General features: G+C 44.1%; 1 protein-coding gene across 3 annotated transcripts in view; it reads right to left on the minus strand.

Annotated features, from left to right (window-relative positions):
- Positions 1–4,223: 4,223 nt before the first annotated feature.
- The window catches only part of LOC112238489 (pleckstrin homology domain-containing family H member 1), a 68,246-nt gene continuing 56,719 nt past the window's right edge, over positions 4,224–15,750 (minus strand). For all 3 annotated transcript variants that reach the window (XM_042325261.1, XM_042325262.1, XM_042325259.1), the window contains 2 exons: positions 11,193–11,339; positions 4,224–8,493 (listed from right to left, as the gene is read on the minus strand). In XM_042325261.1, coding sequence (XP_042181195.1) covers positions 8,284–8,493; positions 11,193–11,339 — 357 coding nt within the window. In that variant the 3' untranslated portion in view covers positions 4,224–8,283. The remainder of the gene's footprint in view (positions 8,494–11,192; positions 11,340–15,750) is intronic.

Genomic DNA, 15,750 nt, shown 5'->3' on the forward strand with positions numbered 1-15,750 from the left:
AGAGTAACATGCAATAGAATGGATGCTTCATAAAGGAAGAACAGAAGAAGAATGAATTTACCCACAGAGTTAAATGACATATTTTGTATTCTACTTTGTAGTCTGCTATTCTACTTTGTAGACAGCTATTTATCTGTAGATTGCATTCACACAATGTGCTGTTTGTTAGACAACCCGTCCCAGAACTATGTTGATGGCTTGTCATACGCCGGTCATGCTTCATTTTTACCCAGCCACCCACAACCCTACTGACATCTGTCTGTCAAAGAAATTGTTTCGGAAATGTAAATATCTCCTCTTCCTCCCTGAGCCAAAACAACTCCCACTCGACTGTGTGTGACCATTCTGAAGGATGTACCTCTCCTCTCTGTCTGAGACACATAGTCTAGCAAAGGGAGCTGGGGGGTTCGGTGGGGGTTGATTTAGAGAAAGAGCCAAGCAGCACCCCTTCCATAATCAACATTACTTCAAACATGAGGTCATCTAAACATCTGTCTACAGCATGTCTGCCGGGAGTTCAATCAAAGCACCCGCAAAAACATGTACAATTGTTTCTGGAAATAAATATTAGGCCTAATTCAGCTCTGATTGTAGCAGCCAATCCAATGGTGGGACGGGTCCCGTCTGGAAGTGGAAGGAAAGAGAAGGCTCATTTGTAACGACCATCTCTCTCTCTGTCAGTTGAACGATCCTCAGACTTCCACCACTCACTGTTTATTATATTTATTTCATATTTTATTTTTACTTCTCTTCTTTTATTTAAGCTAAGTGGGATTTATTTGTTCAAATGCCACCTCATCTTAGGTTTAAAACCAATTAAAATGAACCTTGTTTTAAATGAGGTTCTGACAGTCTACTACACAGACTTCGTCGGGGACGTATCTAATCATACTTAGGGCGTCTGTCTAGTATCGACGCACTCCATTTGCCATGGAAGGATTGGTTTCCACTAACGGAAAAAAACAAAAGTTATGAAGTTCCATTGTCAGGTTGGAAGGAAAAGGAAATGCTCAATACTAGAATAACAAAATGGCAGACATATGAGTAGTTATACAATATTCACTTCTGGGGGCACCTTGGGGGCAACATAGCTACTTTTGTTATAACATCAATATTTGAAATGTAACATCAGTATTTCTCACATCATACATTTGCATTACTTCACATCAGACAAAAGTCAATGGAATTTTGCAGTTTGCACATCCACAAAATGATCCTGAACAGTTACACAAACATATAGCTATGCTATAGACCTTAACTTGGTGTCAATTTTGCAAGCCAAAGTATCAGCTTTAAGAATGAGCAGAACGTTGTAGTGTATCCTCCTCTTGTGAAAAGTGAAAGAGTAGGTTATTGCTGCCCCTTTGTGGTGAATTGAAACCATGCCACTTCTAGGTACAAGAAGTATTTTTTAAACCCCCTACTTCGGGTTGGATATGTGTAGTTCATACATCTATGAGCAGAATTATCTCATATTAGCCACGAAATCCCTAGTTTGAAACAACTGTTTTTCTGGAAGCTGTGATGCGCCAGGAAAGGGAAATATGACAAACATTTTGATGAGAATTACAAACTCTTTATCAAAAGTAGCCTAGCCTTCTCCTTCGCAGCTGCAGAAATGATCATTTCTAAACTTTATTCCTGCGCTGCTCTAGGCACTCACGTCTTGACTACAATTTATGTTTTTCCTGATACTGGAATAAATAATTGCAATTACTGAAATGCTGGGAAAGTATCATCAACAACATTGCTTTAGCCTAATTAGCTACAATGATAGGCCTATCCTATGTAGACTATGGTCAGATTGTGAATTAAACCCTGCCATCCTGGGGGCTCTCAACATTTTTTTAGGGGCCCATTAATAAAGATGTTACTTCAACTGTAAAAATGAATGAACTTTTATTGTGTCACGAACAGAACCAGTCATGATTTTGTCATCTGATTGTCAAACAAATCACTTCAAACAATAGGCGACATGTTCCTCCACTCAATAATTCCAGCCTCCAAACTGGATGTATACTCCCGCCTAACGACATTCAGCGCATGCAATTTACTGGGCCTGCGTTAATGCATGTGTCTTGCTGACACATTGACCTTGCTACAGACATCTATATTGGTCCACTAATACAGGACTAGTAAAGGACTAGTGCACCACATTTGTAAAAAATAGTTTAACTAAATGTATTTCTACGTGAGTGTTTACCAGCATTTGTAACTTGAGTCTGATAATTATCTGTACCAAACAGTTAATACTTGTGGAATACACAAATTGCTGCTTGATAAATGTTTCATTTGATCTTTTAGTAGAAGCTCTTATGCAGAGCAATTTACAGTAGTTAGTGCAGGCATTTTCATACTGGTCCCCCATGGGAATTGAACCCACAACCATAACGTTTCAGGTGACATGCTCTACCAACTGAGCCACATCATCATCACATCACACCATTGCAAATCACTTGATGTTTCATTGTACTCAATTTCTGTATTGTGCATAGTTTTATCTCCATGGTGATAGAAAGTCCACAGGTACAAACCTACATGCCCAGCCTCTGTACAATACAGTAAGTGGTTTGTAAGGATGGTAAATTAATACTGCACAAAAAGTGTTTTCTATGTTATTTGTTCAAGAAAAATATTTAATTTGATATGGATGTTTTGGGTCTTTTCCCATAAATGTACACCTTTTGATGTAAATGTTTGAGGACAGGGTTAGTTCTTTCTGCATTCCATTACAATGACATCATATAGAAAGACACATGGCAACAACTCCTACAATTCCAACTATTGAATCCTGTAAGACACTGTTCTTAATTATACAACTACATTTTTTGCCAAAGTGGAGATGCTGACGTTTTTTTACATATCCTGCCTGCAGATGTTTATATAAGACCAGAAAAGACCCAGTGCACTAATTTTGGGCAAACATCTATTATTATTATTTTTATTTAATTATTATTTTTCAGGGGGTGCTGCAGCACCTCTACTTCCCGAGGCTATTGTTCTCATGGACACACAAATCCAGAATAGTGTAGGCCTATGCCATTGCTAAATCAATCTAATGCTTCTAACCAAATTGGATGCGCATTGGTGTCTAGCTGTAGGCTAGTTGTCTAGTGATATTGGTGTCTAGCTGTAGGCTAGTTGTCTAGTGATATTGGTGTCTAGCTGTAGGCTAGTTGTCTAGTGATATTGGTGTCTAGCTGTAGGCTAGTTGTCTAGTGATATTGGTGTCTAGCTGTAGGCTAGTTGTCTAGTGATATTGGTGTCTAGCTGTAGGCTAGTTGTCTAGTGATATTGGTGTCTAGCTGTAGGCTAGTTGTCTAGTGATATTGTGAACCATCATCAGCTGATTCAGGAAAGAAAACAAATATTGATAGAAAATAATCAAGCTATATAAATGGTTCTACTACTTCTGGTCACTGAGAACACCAGTACCCACGGTGCACCTGAAAAACAACTCAATGAGCGCTCTAAACAGCTGACTGACTTAAGCAAACAATGATAAATCTAATGCATTAGAATAAAGGCAATTTTTTAAATTGAGGATACATGGCAAACAAATGGTGAAACACATGGCAAACAAATGGTGAAACACATGGCAAACACATGGTGAAACACATGGCAAACACATGGTGAAACACATGGTGAAACACATGGCAAACACATGGTGAAACACATGGCAAACACATGGTGAAACACATGGCAAACACATGGTGAAACACATGGCAAACACATGGAAAACTACAAAGGAGAACCTATGTGTACAGGAGCTCAGCTGAGACCGAAGTTCAAAGGCTCCACATAGAAATAAATGGTTTAAACCATGACAGAGGTGGGGGTGTTCGTTTCATTTGTAAGCTTTTATTTTCATATTTACCACTGTAAAACATATTTACCATAACATTTTAAACAAATAGAGAATTGGTTAAATTAGCATTATTTTGAGAACCCCCCCCCAAAAAAAGTTATTTTTGGACTTTTGTTTAGAGGAGCTAATATCTCATTCAGAAGAGCTGGGCCCCCACTGGCTCCCTGTAATTTGCACCTTGCCTATGGCTGAGACTTTCATATTTTTGGTCAAATAGCAGCCTGCTGTCAGAGTGCCTGCACTCACAAACTGCATTTACAAAATGAATGCAATGTAGCTTAATCTAGAGATTACTACAGAGCAGGGATGGGGAATACATTCCCAAACGTTTGACTTATTATTCTGTTTTTTATGAACTCAGTCTGGGTCCCAATTTACTGTTGAGATTTAGAATAGGAGAATACACAAGGTGCAATTTCGAAATTTGGTTGTGCATCAGCAGTTTTCTGTTGTTATATGGGTGACTGACACTCACTCATTTAGCCCATGTCAGCTAAACATTTTTAGATTGGTAAATTAGTATAGCAAGCTTTCTAAACTTGTAGTAGCCTAATCATTGTCATATAACTGACCAGGGCCCCCATTGATTTTGTTAGTTGCTTTCTCTCAGATATCATACTACCAAAAGGCTAGGGCTCTGACTGCATGTGTGGGTATGGATGTGGGTACACAGACCCGCAAGCCACTGAGCCCACCCCCATCAACGTTGCCCATCCCTGCTTTAGAGGTTAACAAACAATGCAACATACTTTTAAAACACCAGTGTGGGACCTGAAGTCCACATTTTAAAAGAGAATGTCTGTCTTTGGCAACGTTAGTTTCCATGGAAACGGCGGGCTACCTTCACAGGGCTCATAGTCACAGACTATATTATGGCCCCAGGCTACTGTGTTTTTGTTCTAGTGCTCTCGCTCAACCTCTTACCAACTTTCTGCTCCCAAGTAGGCTTACACTTGTTGACCTACTGAGTTTTCCAAAAATCACCAGCTCACCTATTTCCTGCTTTGTTAAATAGGCATACTGTTAAACAGATAAATAAGTGATGCCCCTTGGTGAATTTATGTTGTGCTGTAATTTGCGAGTTGGAGAGTTTCAAAAACTGAATTTGAATTCACATCAAGCTAAAGCTGTTATTTAACATCTCAGAAGGTTAAAATAGAGATAAACATAAGCAATGTTAAGGAATGGAACGTCAAACAAGCCAAGCTACCCCTCTCTTCAACATTTTTCCTGACGAGCCACTGTGGGGCCTAGGGCAGGGGTCGGCAACCCAGGTCATGTTTTTGGTTTAACTGACCTGGAAGACCAGGTGTGTTGAATTTAGGCAATCACTGAACAGATCAATTAGCTCGGTTGGTCAGGTGTGGTGCCGAGTTGGAACAAAATCCTGCAGGACCTGTGGCACTCCAGGAACAGGGTTGTCTCACCCTGAGGTAGTGTAACCAGGCTCAGAGAAGAGACTGTGTCTGTGTAGTGGTGTGATATTAGGAAAGACATGGACAAGGGACTGACCAGCGTCTGCCCTGCCCTAGGGGCTATGATGCACAACAAGTTAGCAGAGTTTCCAATAATGAGTATTTTTGGTCATAATAGAGTAACTACAACAACAGTTGTTGAGTAATCATTAAAAAAAGGAAAGATTTATAGCAATACTGTTGGCAGGAAAATATCATTACCACTTTGATCTGTTTGGATGAAGCAACATCACACTGGTACATTTGCCAAAGTCTGGGGATAGTTGTGTGTAAAAATATAACGAGAGAAAGGAACAAGCATATTGTAGAGCTTTAGTATTCACCAGAATGTTGAGCGTAAATGTTTATAGGTGAAAGCCATGCCAAATACTCTTCTGTATATAATGCACTTTTTTAAATTTCATTTTGAACACAACACTTCATAACAGCTAAGCACATCGTCTCTAATCTGTATCATTGAGTTAACATGCCTATTTCACAATTCATACCTCATTCATACAGCTCTCATACAGCATTCATACAGCTTTCATACAGCATTCATACAGTATTCATACAGCTTTCAGCTGCTTTCATACAGCATTCATACAGCATTCATACAGCATCCATACAGCATTCATACAGCATTCATACAGCATTCAGACCGCTTTCATACAGCATTCATACAGCTTTCATACAGCTTTCAGCCGCTTTCATACAGCATTCATACAGCATCCATACAGCATTCATACAGCTTTCATACAACATTCATACAGCATTCATACAGCATTCATACAGCATTCATACAGCTTTCAGCCGCTTTCATACAGCATTCATACAGCATTCATACCGCTTTCATACAGAATTCATACAGCATTCAGACCGCTTTCATACAGCATTCATACAGCATTCATACAGCTTTCATACAGCGTAAAACTGTCAAGTTCAATTATTCAGCTACTTGAGACAAACAAAGTCAAGGCCATTTTGAATGTTTCAGTTCAACATTTAACAGTTCTGCCAAACCATTTTCAGCATACAAAAAAGCAACAAAATATCAGGAAATTAAATAAATAACATTTAAATGACCAAGACAGTGGTTTCATCCAAAACAATTCAAGTCACTAATAACATTTGAATAGCTCTAATCATACCAGTCCACTCTTATGTGGCTGGACCTCTCCATTTAAATCAGTCCTACCTGGCTGAATTAACAGTACATTCCACTGTGTTGTCAAAAAGGCTGGAGGTTAATTCCATTTCAATTCAGTCAATTCTAGAAGTTAACTGAAATTCCCATTTCAAAGTCTCTAATTGAAAGGCAATGTGGAAAACTGGATTTGGAATTAACATGGGAATTTCAGTATAACTGAATTGAAATGGAATTGATCCCAACCCTGGTTGTCAAGGCAGGTAGTAAGTGGAGGAGTAGGAACATGCCACCAAATGAGTTGATACATCTCAGACTAAGCCTCATACAGCGGACAGACACATTGTATTCCATCTCTATTCTTCTCTATCAGCTTAAAAAATATTGTTACTCTGTACTTCACAATAAAAGTATGTGGTCAAAATTGTTATAAAACATTGCTTGGTCAGAATGTTACCATCATCAGTACCATAAGTCATAGCGCCTTGCCTCCCACGGGGCACAGACATCAGTTCAACGTCTAGTTTTGATTGACATTTGGTTGAGTTGTCAACTACCGTGAATTCAACGTGACATTGACAAAAACATTCAACCATGTCATTTGATTTAGTTTAAAAGTTGGTGACTTTTTCCAAATCCAATTAGTTTTCCAATTCAATGTCATCACGTAGATTTTTGGGGGTTAAAATGTAGTGGAAACATTGATTCAACCAGTTTTTACCCAGTGGGCTGTTCCTCCTCAGGCTCTGGCCTGCTGTGATCTATAAGTCAGACATTTTGTGCAATTGCTTGATGAAAAAATCAAGTACAATTTGATGTCAGAGTATAAGTCTAAGTATTTTGTACTAGTTTAATGCAGTATCTTCCGTCAGATGGCGTCATTCTAACGCGACGGCGTCTCCAGAAGCCAGTCAGGAGAAGGTAGTGAGCAACAACTAGTGCTCTGTAGTCGAATAGATTCCCTCAGAAACCGGTTAACGCCACTTCAAGCCTCCATCGTTTAAGGAATAGGTCATTCTTCCTAGCTCCATATTAAGTACCAAAGAGCCAGAATAAATTCATAGTCTTTCCTTGATTAACAGCTTTTTTCCCTTTAAAAAAGACAGAGGGTATGTGAAATGGCACCCTATTCTTCATGGGCCCTAGTCAAAAGTAGTGCACTATATAGGGAGAAGGGAACCATTTGTGATGCAGGTATCTGGAAGAGACGAGTGGCAGGGAAGAGTTGAGGCTGTGTGGATAATGGCCAGACAGCCAAGGTCAAGAAGTAGGGTGTGTATTGGTCCTATTTCAAGGCTCAAGTGTTTTTCAAATAGTCCTTCAAATAGCATATTTTTCCTAAATTAAGCACGGACTAAAACTCAAACATTTGAAGAGCGGCATCTTCATATAAAGTGAACCACAAATGATTATATCTTGCATCTCCCATTTCTTCATGGTAAATGTTTTCTTCTTTCAGAAATGAAACGTCCTGTGTATATGGAACAGAATCCACTTCAGGCTAGAAGGGATGAGGATAACATAGAAGAACCAAAGCCAACAGCCACAGTAACATATGTGGAGCAATGTCCTCTTTACCACAACAGCCTGTAGTAGTTTCTCAGTCCTGGGTCATGTCCAGTAGGAAACACCGTTGCAAAAATGTTTTGAAATGGAAAACAAACATTTATTATTTGACCAGGTCCAGGTGTAGATTCTCCATGTTTTAGTCTGTTTTCTTCTTTAAGGAGCCTACTGGACACAACCGTCTTGTCCCGAAGATAAACTGGAGCAAGGGTGTTGATTGTTTCTGCTGTTGTTGTTGTTTGACATATTTACAGTAGAGTGGGACCCTTGGTGGTGTAAGTCATGGAGGGGAAGTGTCTGCTGTCTAAGTTCCACATCTTTGCAGCCCCTGTCCCGGTCCCGCGGGGCCCCAGAGGGGAGACAGGTCCTGGGGACTTGTGCTGGGCTATAGGGGGGCCAGGGAGGCTGGGCGTCCAGTAGTTAATGTAGCTGGCCATCAACAGAGTCAACTCCAAGACCTGGGAGGAGGGAGAGAGGAAGGGGTGGGGGGGAGGAGGAGAGGAGGATGAAGGAGAGGAGAAAAGGGAGAGAAGAGTGGAGGGGACGGGAAGAGGAGAGGAGGATGAAGGTGATGAGAGAGGACACAGAGTAGGGAGGGGGAAATTGTTTTACCATTTGATATTATTGTATTTCATTAGCTCCTAGGGAGCTGGAGGCCCATTTGCTCACATTTAGAAGTTCAGTTTAAAGCCAATGAGAAAACCATAGAAATGACTTGATAGTGATCTGCCTGACATGAATACAGAGGGACCTTATTAGCACGTCCTACAGTAGTAATGTGACTCTATGCTTCGGCCGGGATTCAATCCAACACAGATTAACGACTGGCGGCTCAAGCCAAAACCATCTTTTAAAGTCAATTTCAGTGCACAGGTAACTTATCTGCTTTTACATCCCTCCCTTAGGGTCCTCGGAGGCTGAACACATAAAATAGAGAATCAACCTGCTTTCTACATCAGCCCAAGGAAGAGGGTAACCTTCATAAAAATATATATATATATATATATATACACACAGTGCATTCAGAAACTACTGAGACCCCTTGACTACTTCCATATGTTGTTACATTACAGCTTTATTCTGAAATTGATTAAATCGTTTTTTTCCCTCATCAATCTACGCACAATACCCCATAATGACAAAGCAAAAACAGGTTTAGCTTTTTTTCCCTCATCAATCTACGCACAATACCCCATAATGACAAAGCAAAAACAGGTTTAGCTTTTTTTCCCTCATCAATCTACACACAATACCCCATAATGACAAAGCAAAAACAGGTTTAGCTTTTTTTCCGAAAATGTATAAAAACTAAAAAACTGAAATGAGGTTAACCTTCCTATATGCTCTCAGAGCGACACTGAATTTACAGGTGGACAGAGCCACATAGCAGGAGCTCACCCATAACTCGTCACCCTGGCTCCCTGATCTGTACAGTAAAATCCTACATCAACACCACCACCCACCCTTTACTTTTCAGTCTTTGGAAAATCCAGCCAAAGTAACTGTGTGACCTTAACTTAATCCGAGCGCTGACTGAAAGTTGGCAGAGCTGTTGTGGTCCGTGGTGATTATTATCCACTAATAGTTTTCACTGACCATTTGCACTTGGCCAGAGGTAAAGACCACCTACTTTAAACATTTCTATGGCCTTACCTTGGGTTTAGCCACAGAGAAGACTATACTTTACCTTGGGTTTAGCCACAGAGAAGACTATACTTTACCTTGGGTTTAGCCACAGAGAAGACTATACTTTACCTTGGGTTTAGCCATAGAGAAGACTATACTTTACCTTGGGTTTAGCCACAGAGAAGACTATACTTTACCTTGGGTTTAGCCACAGAGAAAAATATACTTTACCTTGGGTTTAGCCACAGAGAAGACTATACTTTACCTTGGGTTTAGCCACAGAGAAGACTATACTTTACCTTGGGTTTAGCCACAGAGAAGACTATACTTTACCTTGGGTTTAGCCACAGAGAAGACTATACTTTACCTAGGGTTTAGCCATAGAGAAGACTATACTTTACCTTGGGTTTAGCCACAGAGAAGACTATACTTTACCTTGGGTTTAGCCACAGAGAAAAATATACTTTACCTTGGGTTTAGCCACAGAGAAGACTATACCTTGGGTTTAGCCACAGAGAAGACTATACCTTGGGTTTAGCCATAGAGAAGACTATACTTTACCTTGGGTTTAGCCACAGAGAAGACTATACTTTACCTTGGGTTTAGCCATAGAGAAGACTATACTTTACCTTGGGTTTAGCCACAGAGAAGACTATACTTTTCCTTGGGTTTAGCCACAGAGAAAAATATACTTTACCTTGGGTTTAGCCACAGAGAAGACTATACCTTGGGTTTAGCCATAGAGAAGACTATACTTTACCTTGGGTTTAGCCACAGAGAAGACTATACCTTGGGTTTAGCCATAGAGAAGACTATACTTTACCTTGGGTTTAGCCACAGAGAAGACTATACTTTACCTTGGGTTTAGCCACAGAGAAGACTATACTTTACCTTGGGTTTAGCCACAGAGAAGACTATACTTTACCTTGGGTTTAGCCACAGAGAAGACTATACTTTACCTTGGGTTTAGCCACAGAGAAGACTATACTTTACCTTGGGTTTAGCCACAGAGAAGACTATACTTTACCTTGGGTTTAGCCACAGAGAAGACTATACTTTACGTTGGGTTTAGCCACAGAGAAGACTATACTTTACCTTGGGTTTAGCCACAGAGAAGACTATACTTTATGTTGGGTTTAGCCACAGAGAAGACTATACTTTACGTTGGGTTTAGCCACAGAGAAGACTATACTTTACCTTGGGTTTAGCCACAGAGAAGACTATACTTTACCTTGGGTTTAGCCACAGAGAAGACTATACTTTACGTTGGGTTTAGCCATAGAGAAGACTATACCTTGGGTTTGGGAATAGAGAAGACTATACCTTGGGTTTGGGAATAGAGAAGACTATACCTTGGGTTTGGGCATAGAGAAGACTATACTATACCTTGGGTTTGGCAATAGAGAAGACTATACCTTGGGTTTGGGCATAGAGAAGACTATACCTTAGGTTTGGGCATAGAGAAGACTATACCTTGGGTTTGGACATAGAGAAGACTATACCTTGGGTTTGGACATAGAGAAGACTATACCTTGGGTTTGGGCAATGCGAAGACCAGTTTTTCCACACTCTTCTTCCCTCCACCCTGTTCTTTGGTCTGGCTCACTACCACCATCAGGTCGTCACGGCAACCGCCAAAGGTGATCACTGATTGGTAAGAGTAGGTGACCAGAAGGTGCTGTAAAGGAAAGGATGATTTATTTCAGTAGTTTAAAAGACGTATGTGAATAGGACACTTTTCACATTACCGTGCCAACCTGAACCAAACTGTGCTGGCTTTGATCATTTATGTTCACTTTTGGTTTGGTTCTGTTCAGTAGTGTCTGTATCATGTCTCTTCCTTTCTTAATAATATAAAAAAATTCATTTGTTTTTGTTTTTTTTTACACTCCAAAAACAAACTTGTACATACAAACAACAACTTACAGACAGACACAAACAAGGACTACGTCCCCTCTACCCAGACCCGCATTCTCACAACTCCATCCCTAGTGCCTGGTCAAACCTCCATCCCTAGTGCCTGGTCAAACCTCCATCCCTAGTGCCTGGTCACACCTCCATCCCTAGTGCCTGGTCACACCTCCATCCCTAGTGCCTGGTCACACCTCCATCCCTAGTGCCTGGTCACACCTCCATCTCTAGTGCCTGGCCACACCTCCATCCCTAGTGCCTGGTCAAACCTCCATCCCTAGTGCCTGGTCACACCTCCATCCCTAGTGCCTGGTCACACCTCCATCCCTAGTGCCTGGTCACACCTCCATCCCTAGTGCCTGGTCAAACCTCCATCCCTAGTGCCTGGTCACACCTCCATCCCTAGTGCCTGGTCACACCTCCATCCCTAGTGCCTGGTCAAACCTCCATCTCTAGTGCCTGGCCACACCTCCATCCCTAGTGCCTGGTCACACCTCCATCCCTAGTGCCTGGTCAAACCTCCATCCCTAGTGCCTGGTCACACCTCCACCCCTAGTGCCTGGTCACACCTCCATCCCTAGTGCCTGGTCAAACCTCCATCCCTAGTGCCTGGTCACACCTCCATCCCTAGTGCCTGGCCACACCTCCACCCCTAGTGCCTGGTCAAACCTCCATCCCTAGTGCCTGGTCACACCTCCATCCCTAGTGCCTGGTCACACCTCCATCCCTAGTGCCTGGTCAAACCTCCATCCCTAGTGCCTGGTCACACCTCCACCCCTAGTGCCTGGTCACACCTCCACCCCTAGTGCCTGGTCACACCTCCATCCCTAGTGCCTGGTCAAACCTCCATCCCTAGTGCCTGGTCACACCTCCATCCCTAGTGCCTGGCCACACCTCCATCCCTAGTGCCTGGCCACACCTCCATCCCTAGTGCCTGGTCACAACTCCATCCCTAGTGCCTGGCCACACCTCCATCCCTAGTGCCTGGTCACACCTCCATCCCTAGTGCCTGGTCACACCTCCATCCCTAGTGCCTGGTCACACCTCCATCTCTAGTGCCTGGTCACACCTCCATCCCTAGTGCCTGGCCACACCTCCATCCCTAGTGCCTGGCCACACCTCCATCCCTAGTGCCTGGTCACACCTCCATCCCTAGTGCCTGGTCACACCTCCATCCCTAGTGCCTGGTCACACCTCCATCTCTAGTGCCTGGTCACACCTCCATCTCTAGTGCCTGGTCAAACCTCCATCCCTAGTGCCTGGTCACACCTCCACCCCTAGTGCCTGGTCACACCTCCATCCCTAGTGCCTGGTCACACCTCCATCCCTAGTGCCTGGTCACACCTCCATCCCTAGTGCCTGGTCACACCTCCATCCCTAGTGCCTGGCCACACCTCCATCCCTAGTGCCTGGTCACACCTCCATCCCTAGTGCCTGGTCACACCTCCATCCCTAGTGCCTGGTCACACCTCCATCCCTAGTGCCTGGTCACACCTCCATCCCTAGTGCCTGGTCACACCTCCATCCCTAGTGCCTGGTCACACCTCCATCCCTAGTGCCTGGCCACACCTCCATCCCTAGTGCCTGGCCACAACTCCATCCCTAGTGCCTGGCCACACCTCCATCTCTAGTGCCTGGTCAAACCTCCATCCTAGTGCCTGGTCAAACCTCCATCCCTAGTGCCTGGTCACACCTCCATCTCTAGTGCCTGGCCACACCTCCATCCCTAGTGCCTGGCCACACCTCCATCTCTAGTGCCTGGTCAAACCTCCATCTCTAGTGCCTGGTCAAACCTCCATCCCTAGTGCCTGGTCACACCTCCATCCCTAGTGCCTGGCCACACCTCCATCCCTAGTGCCTGGTCACACCTCCATCTCTAGTGCCTGGCCACACCTCCATCCCTAGTGCCTGGCCACAACTCCATCCCTAGTGCCTGGCCACACCTCCATCCCTAGTGCCTGGTCACACCTCCATCCCTAGTGCCTGGCCACACCTCCATCCCTAGTGCCTGGTCACACCTCCATCCCTAGTGCCTGGTCACACCTCCATCCCTAGTGCCTGGTCACACCTCCATCCCTAGTGCCTGGTCACACCTCCATCCCTAGTGCCTGGTCACACCTCCATCCCTAGTGCCTGGTCACACCTCCATCCCTAGTGCCTGGTCAAACCTCCATCCCTAGTGCCTGGTCACACCTCCATCTCTAGTGCCTGGTCACACCTCCATCCCTAGTGCCTGGTCACACCTCCACCCCTAGTGCCTGGCCACACCTCCATCCCTAGTGCCTGGTCACACCTCCATCCTAGTGCCTGGCCACACCTCCATCCCTAGTGCCTGGCCACAACTCCATCCCTAGTGCCTGGCCACACCTCCATCCCTAGTGCCTGGTCACACCTCCATCCCTAGTGCCTGGTCACACCTCCATCCCTAGTGCCTGGTCACACCTCCATCCCTAGTGCCTGGCCACACCTCTATCCCTAGTGCCTGGTCACACCACCATCCCTAGTGCCTGGTCACACCTCCATCCCTAGTGCCTGGTCACACCTCCATCCCTAGTGCCTGGTCACACCTCCATCCCTAGTGCCTGGTCACACCTCCATCCCTAGTGCCTGGTCACACCTCCATCCCTAGTGCCTGGTCACACCTCCATCCCTAGTGCCTGGTCACACCTCCATCCCTAGTGCCTGGCCACACCTCCATCCCTAGTGCCTGGTCACACCTCCATCCCTAGTGCCTGGCCACACCTCCATCCCTAGTGCCTGGTCACACCTCCATCCCTAGTGCCTGGTCACACCTCCATCCTAGTGCCTGGTCACACCACCATCCCTAGTGCCTGGTCACACCTCCATCCCTAGTGCCTGGTCACACCTCCATCCCTAGTGCCTGGTCACACCTCCATCCCTAGTGCCTGGTCACACCTCCATCTCTAGTGCCTGGTCACACCTCCATCCCTAGTGCCTGGTCACACCTCCATCCCTAGTGCCTGGTCACACCTCCATCCCTAGTGCCTGGTCACACCTCCATCTCTAGTGCCTGGTCACACCTCCATCCCTAGTGCCTCTAGCCACTAGGCAGGGTAGCCTAGTGCCTAGAGCGTTGGACTAGTAACTGGAAGGTTGCAAGTTCAAACCCCTGAGCTGACAAGGTACAAATCTGTCATTCTGCCCCTGAGCAAGGCAGGTAACCCACTGTTCCTAGGCTGTCATTGAAAATAAGAATTTGTTCTTAACTGACCTGCCTAGTTAAATAAAGGTAAAATAAATCCCTAGTGCCTGGCCACACCTCCATCCCTAGTGCCTGGCCACACCTCCATCCCTAGTGCCTGGTCACACCTCCATCCCTAGTGCCTTGCCACACCTCTATCCCTAGTGCCTGGCCACACCTCCATCCCTAGTGCCTGCCACACCTCCACAGTGCCTCCACCTCCATCCCTAGTGCCTGGCCACACCTCCATCCCTAGTGCCTGGCCACACCTCCATCCCTAGTGCCTGCATTATTGTTTGCCACTTGGCCTTAAATTGTAGCAATTGGTTTTTCTCGGTCGCCCATGCTATTTCAATAAAAAATCATTCGATTTTTCCATTGTGTTAATGACGGCGGATTGATTGACTTCCATGTTTTTTGTATATGTTTTTTCAAGATGAGTGATGAGAAGAGAATCATCCAGCCCATTGTGTATCTCACTACACCCCCATATGCCATGTTTTGAAATATGCAGACAGATTAAAAGTGTGTTTACATTGTAATACTTCTGACAGCCAACTTTCTAGCTCCACCCAACTACCCAGTAGTTCAACAAGTCTCTGTGTCCTGGCCACAGCCACACCGGCAAAGACTTGTAAAAATAAATCCCAAACCTTAAGTCTGAGTGCTCTGAAGTCAAATACTTTTCTAACCTGAAAAAAGAAAAAGAATAACAAAACGATAAAAGTCTGGTTGGATTCTGAGAGGTTGCTGCCTTGGCTTTGATTTTGTTTTCAGAATTAGTAATGATATTGAAATATTCTATTCAGATATCTAGAGCTCACTTCTGATGGCAGCCCCTTGATCACTACTGAATCACTGAAATACGCCCTCTTCTGGACACATTTAGTACCAGTAATACCACATATTAGTTGGATTTTAGGCCAGCATGCTATGAAACTTTGCATCATCACTTGAACTATGGTAAATGCGCTAA

Source organism: Oncorhynchus tshawytscha, linkage group LG08 (genome assembly GCF_018296145.1).
Source record: "Oncorhynchus tshawytscha isolate Ot180627B linkage group LG08, Otsh_v2.0, whole genome shotgun sequence".
NCBI lineage: Eukaryota > Metazoa > Chordata > Actinopteri > Salmoniformes > Salmonidae > Oncorhynchus > Oncorhynchus tshawytscha.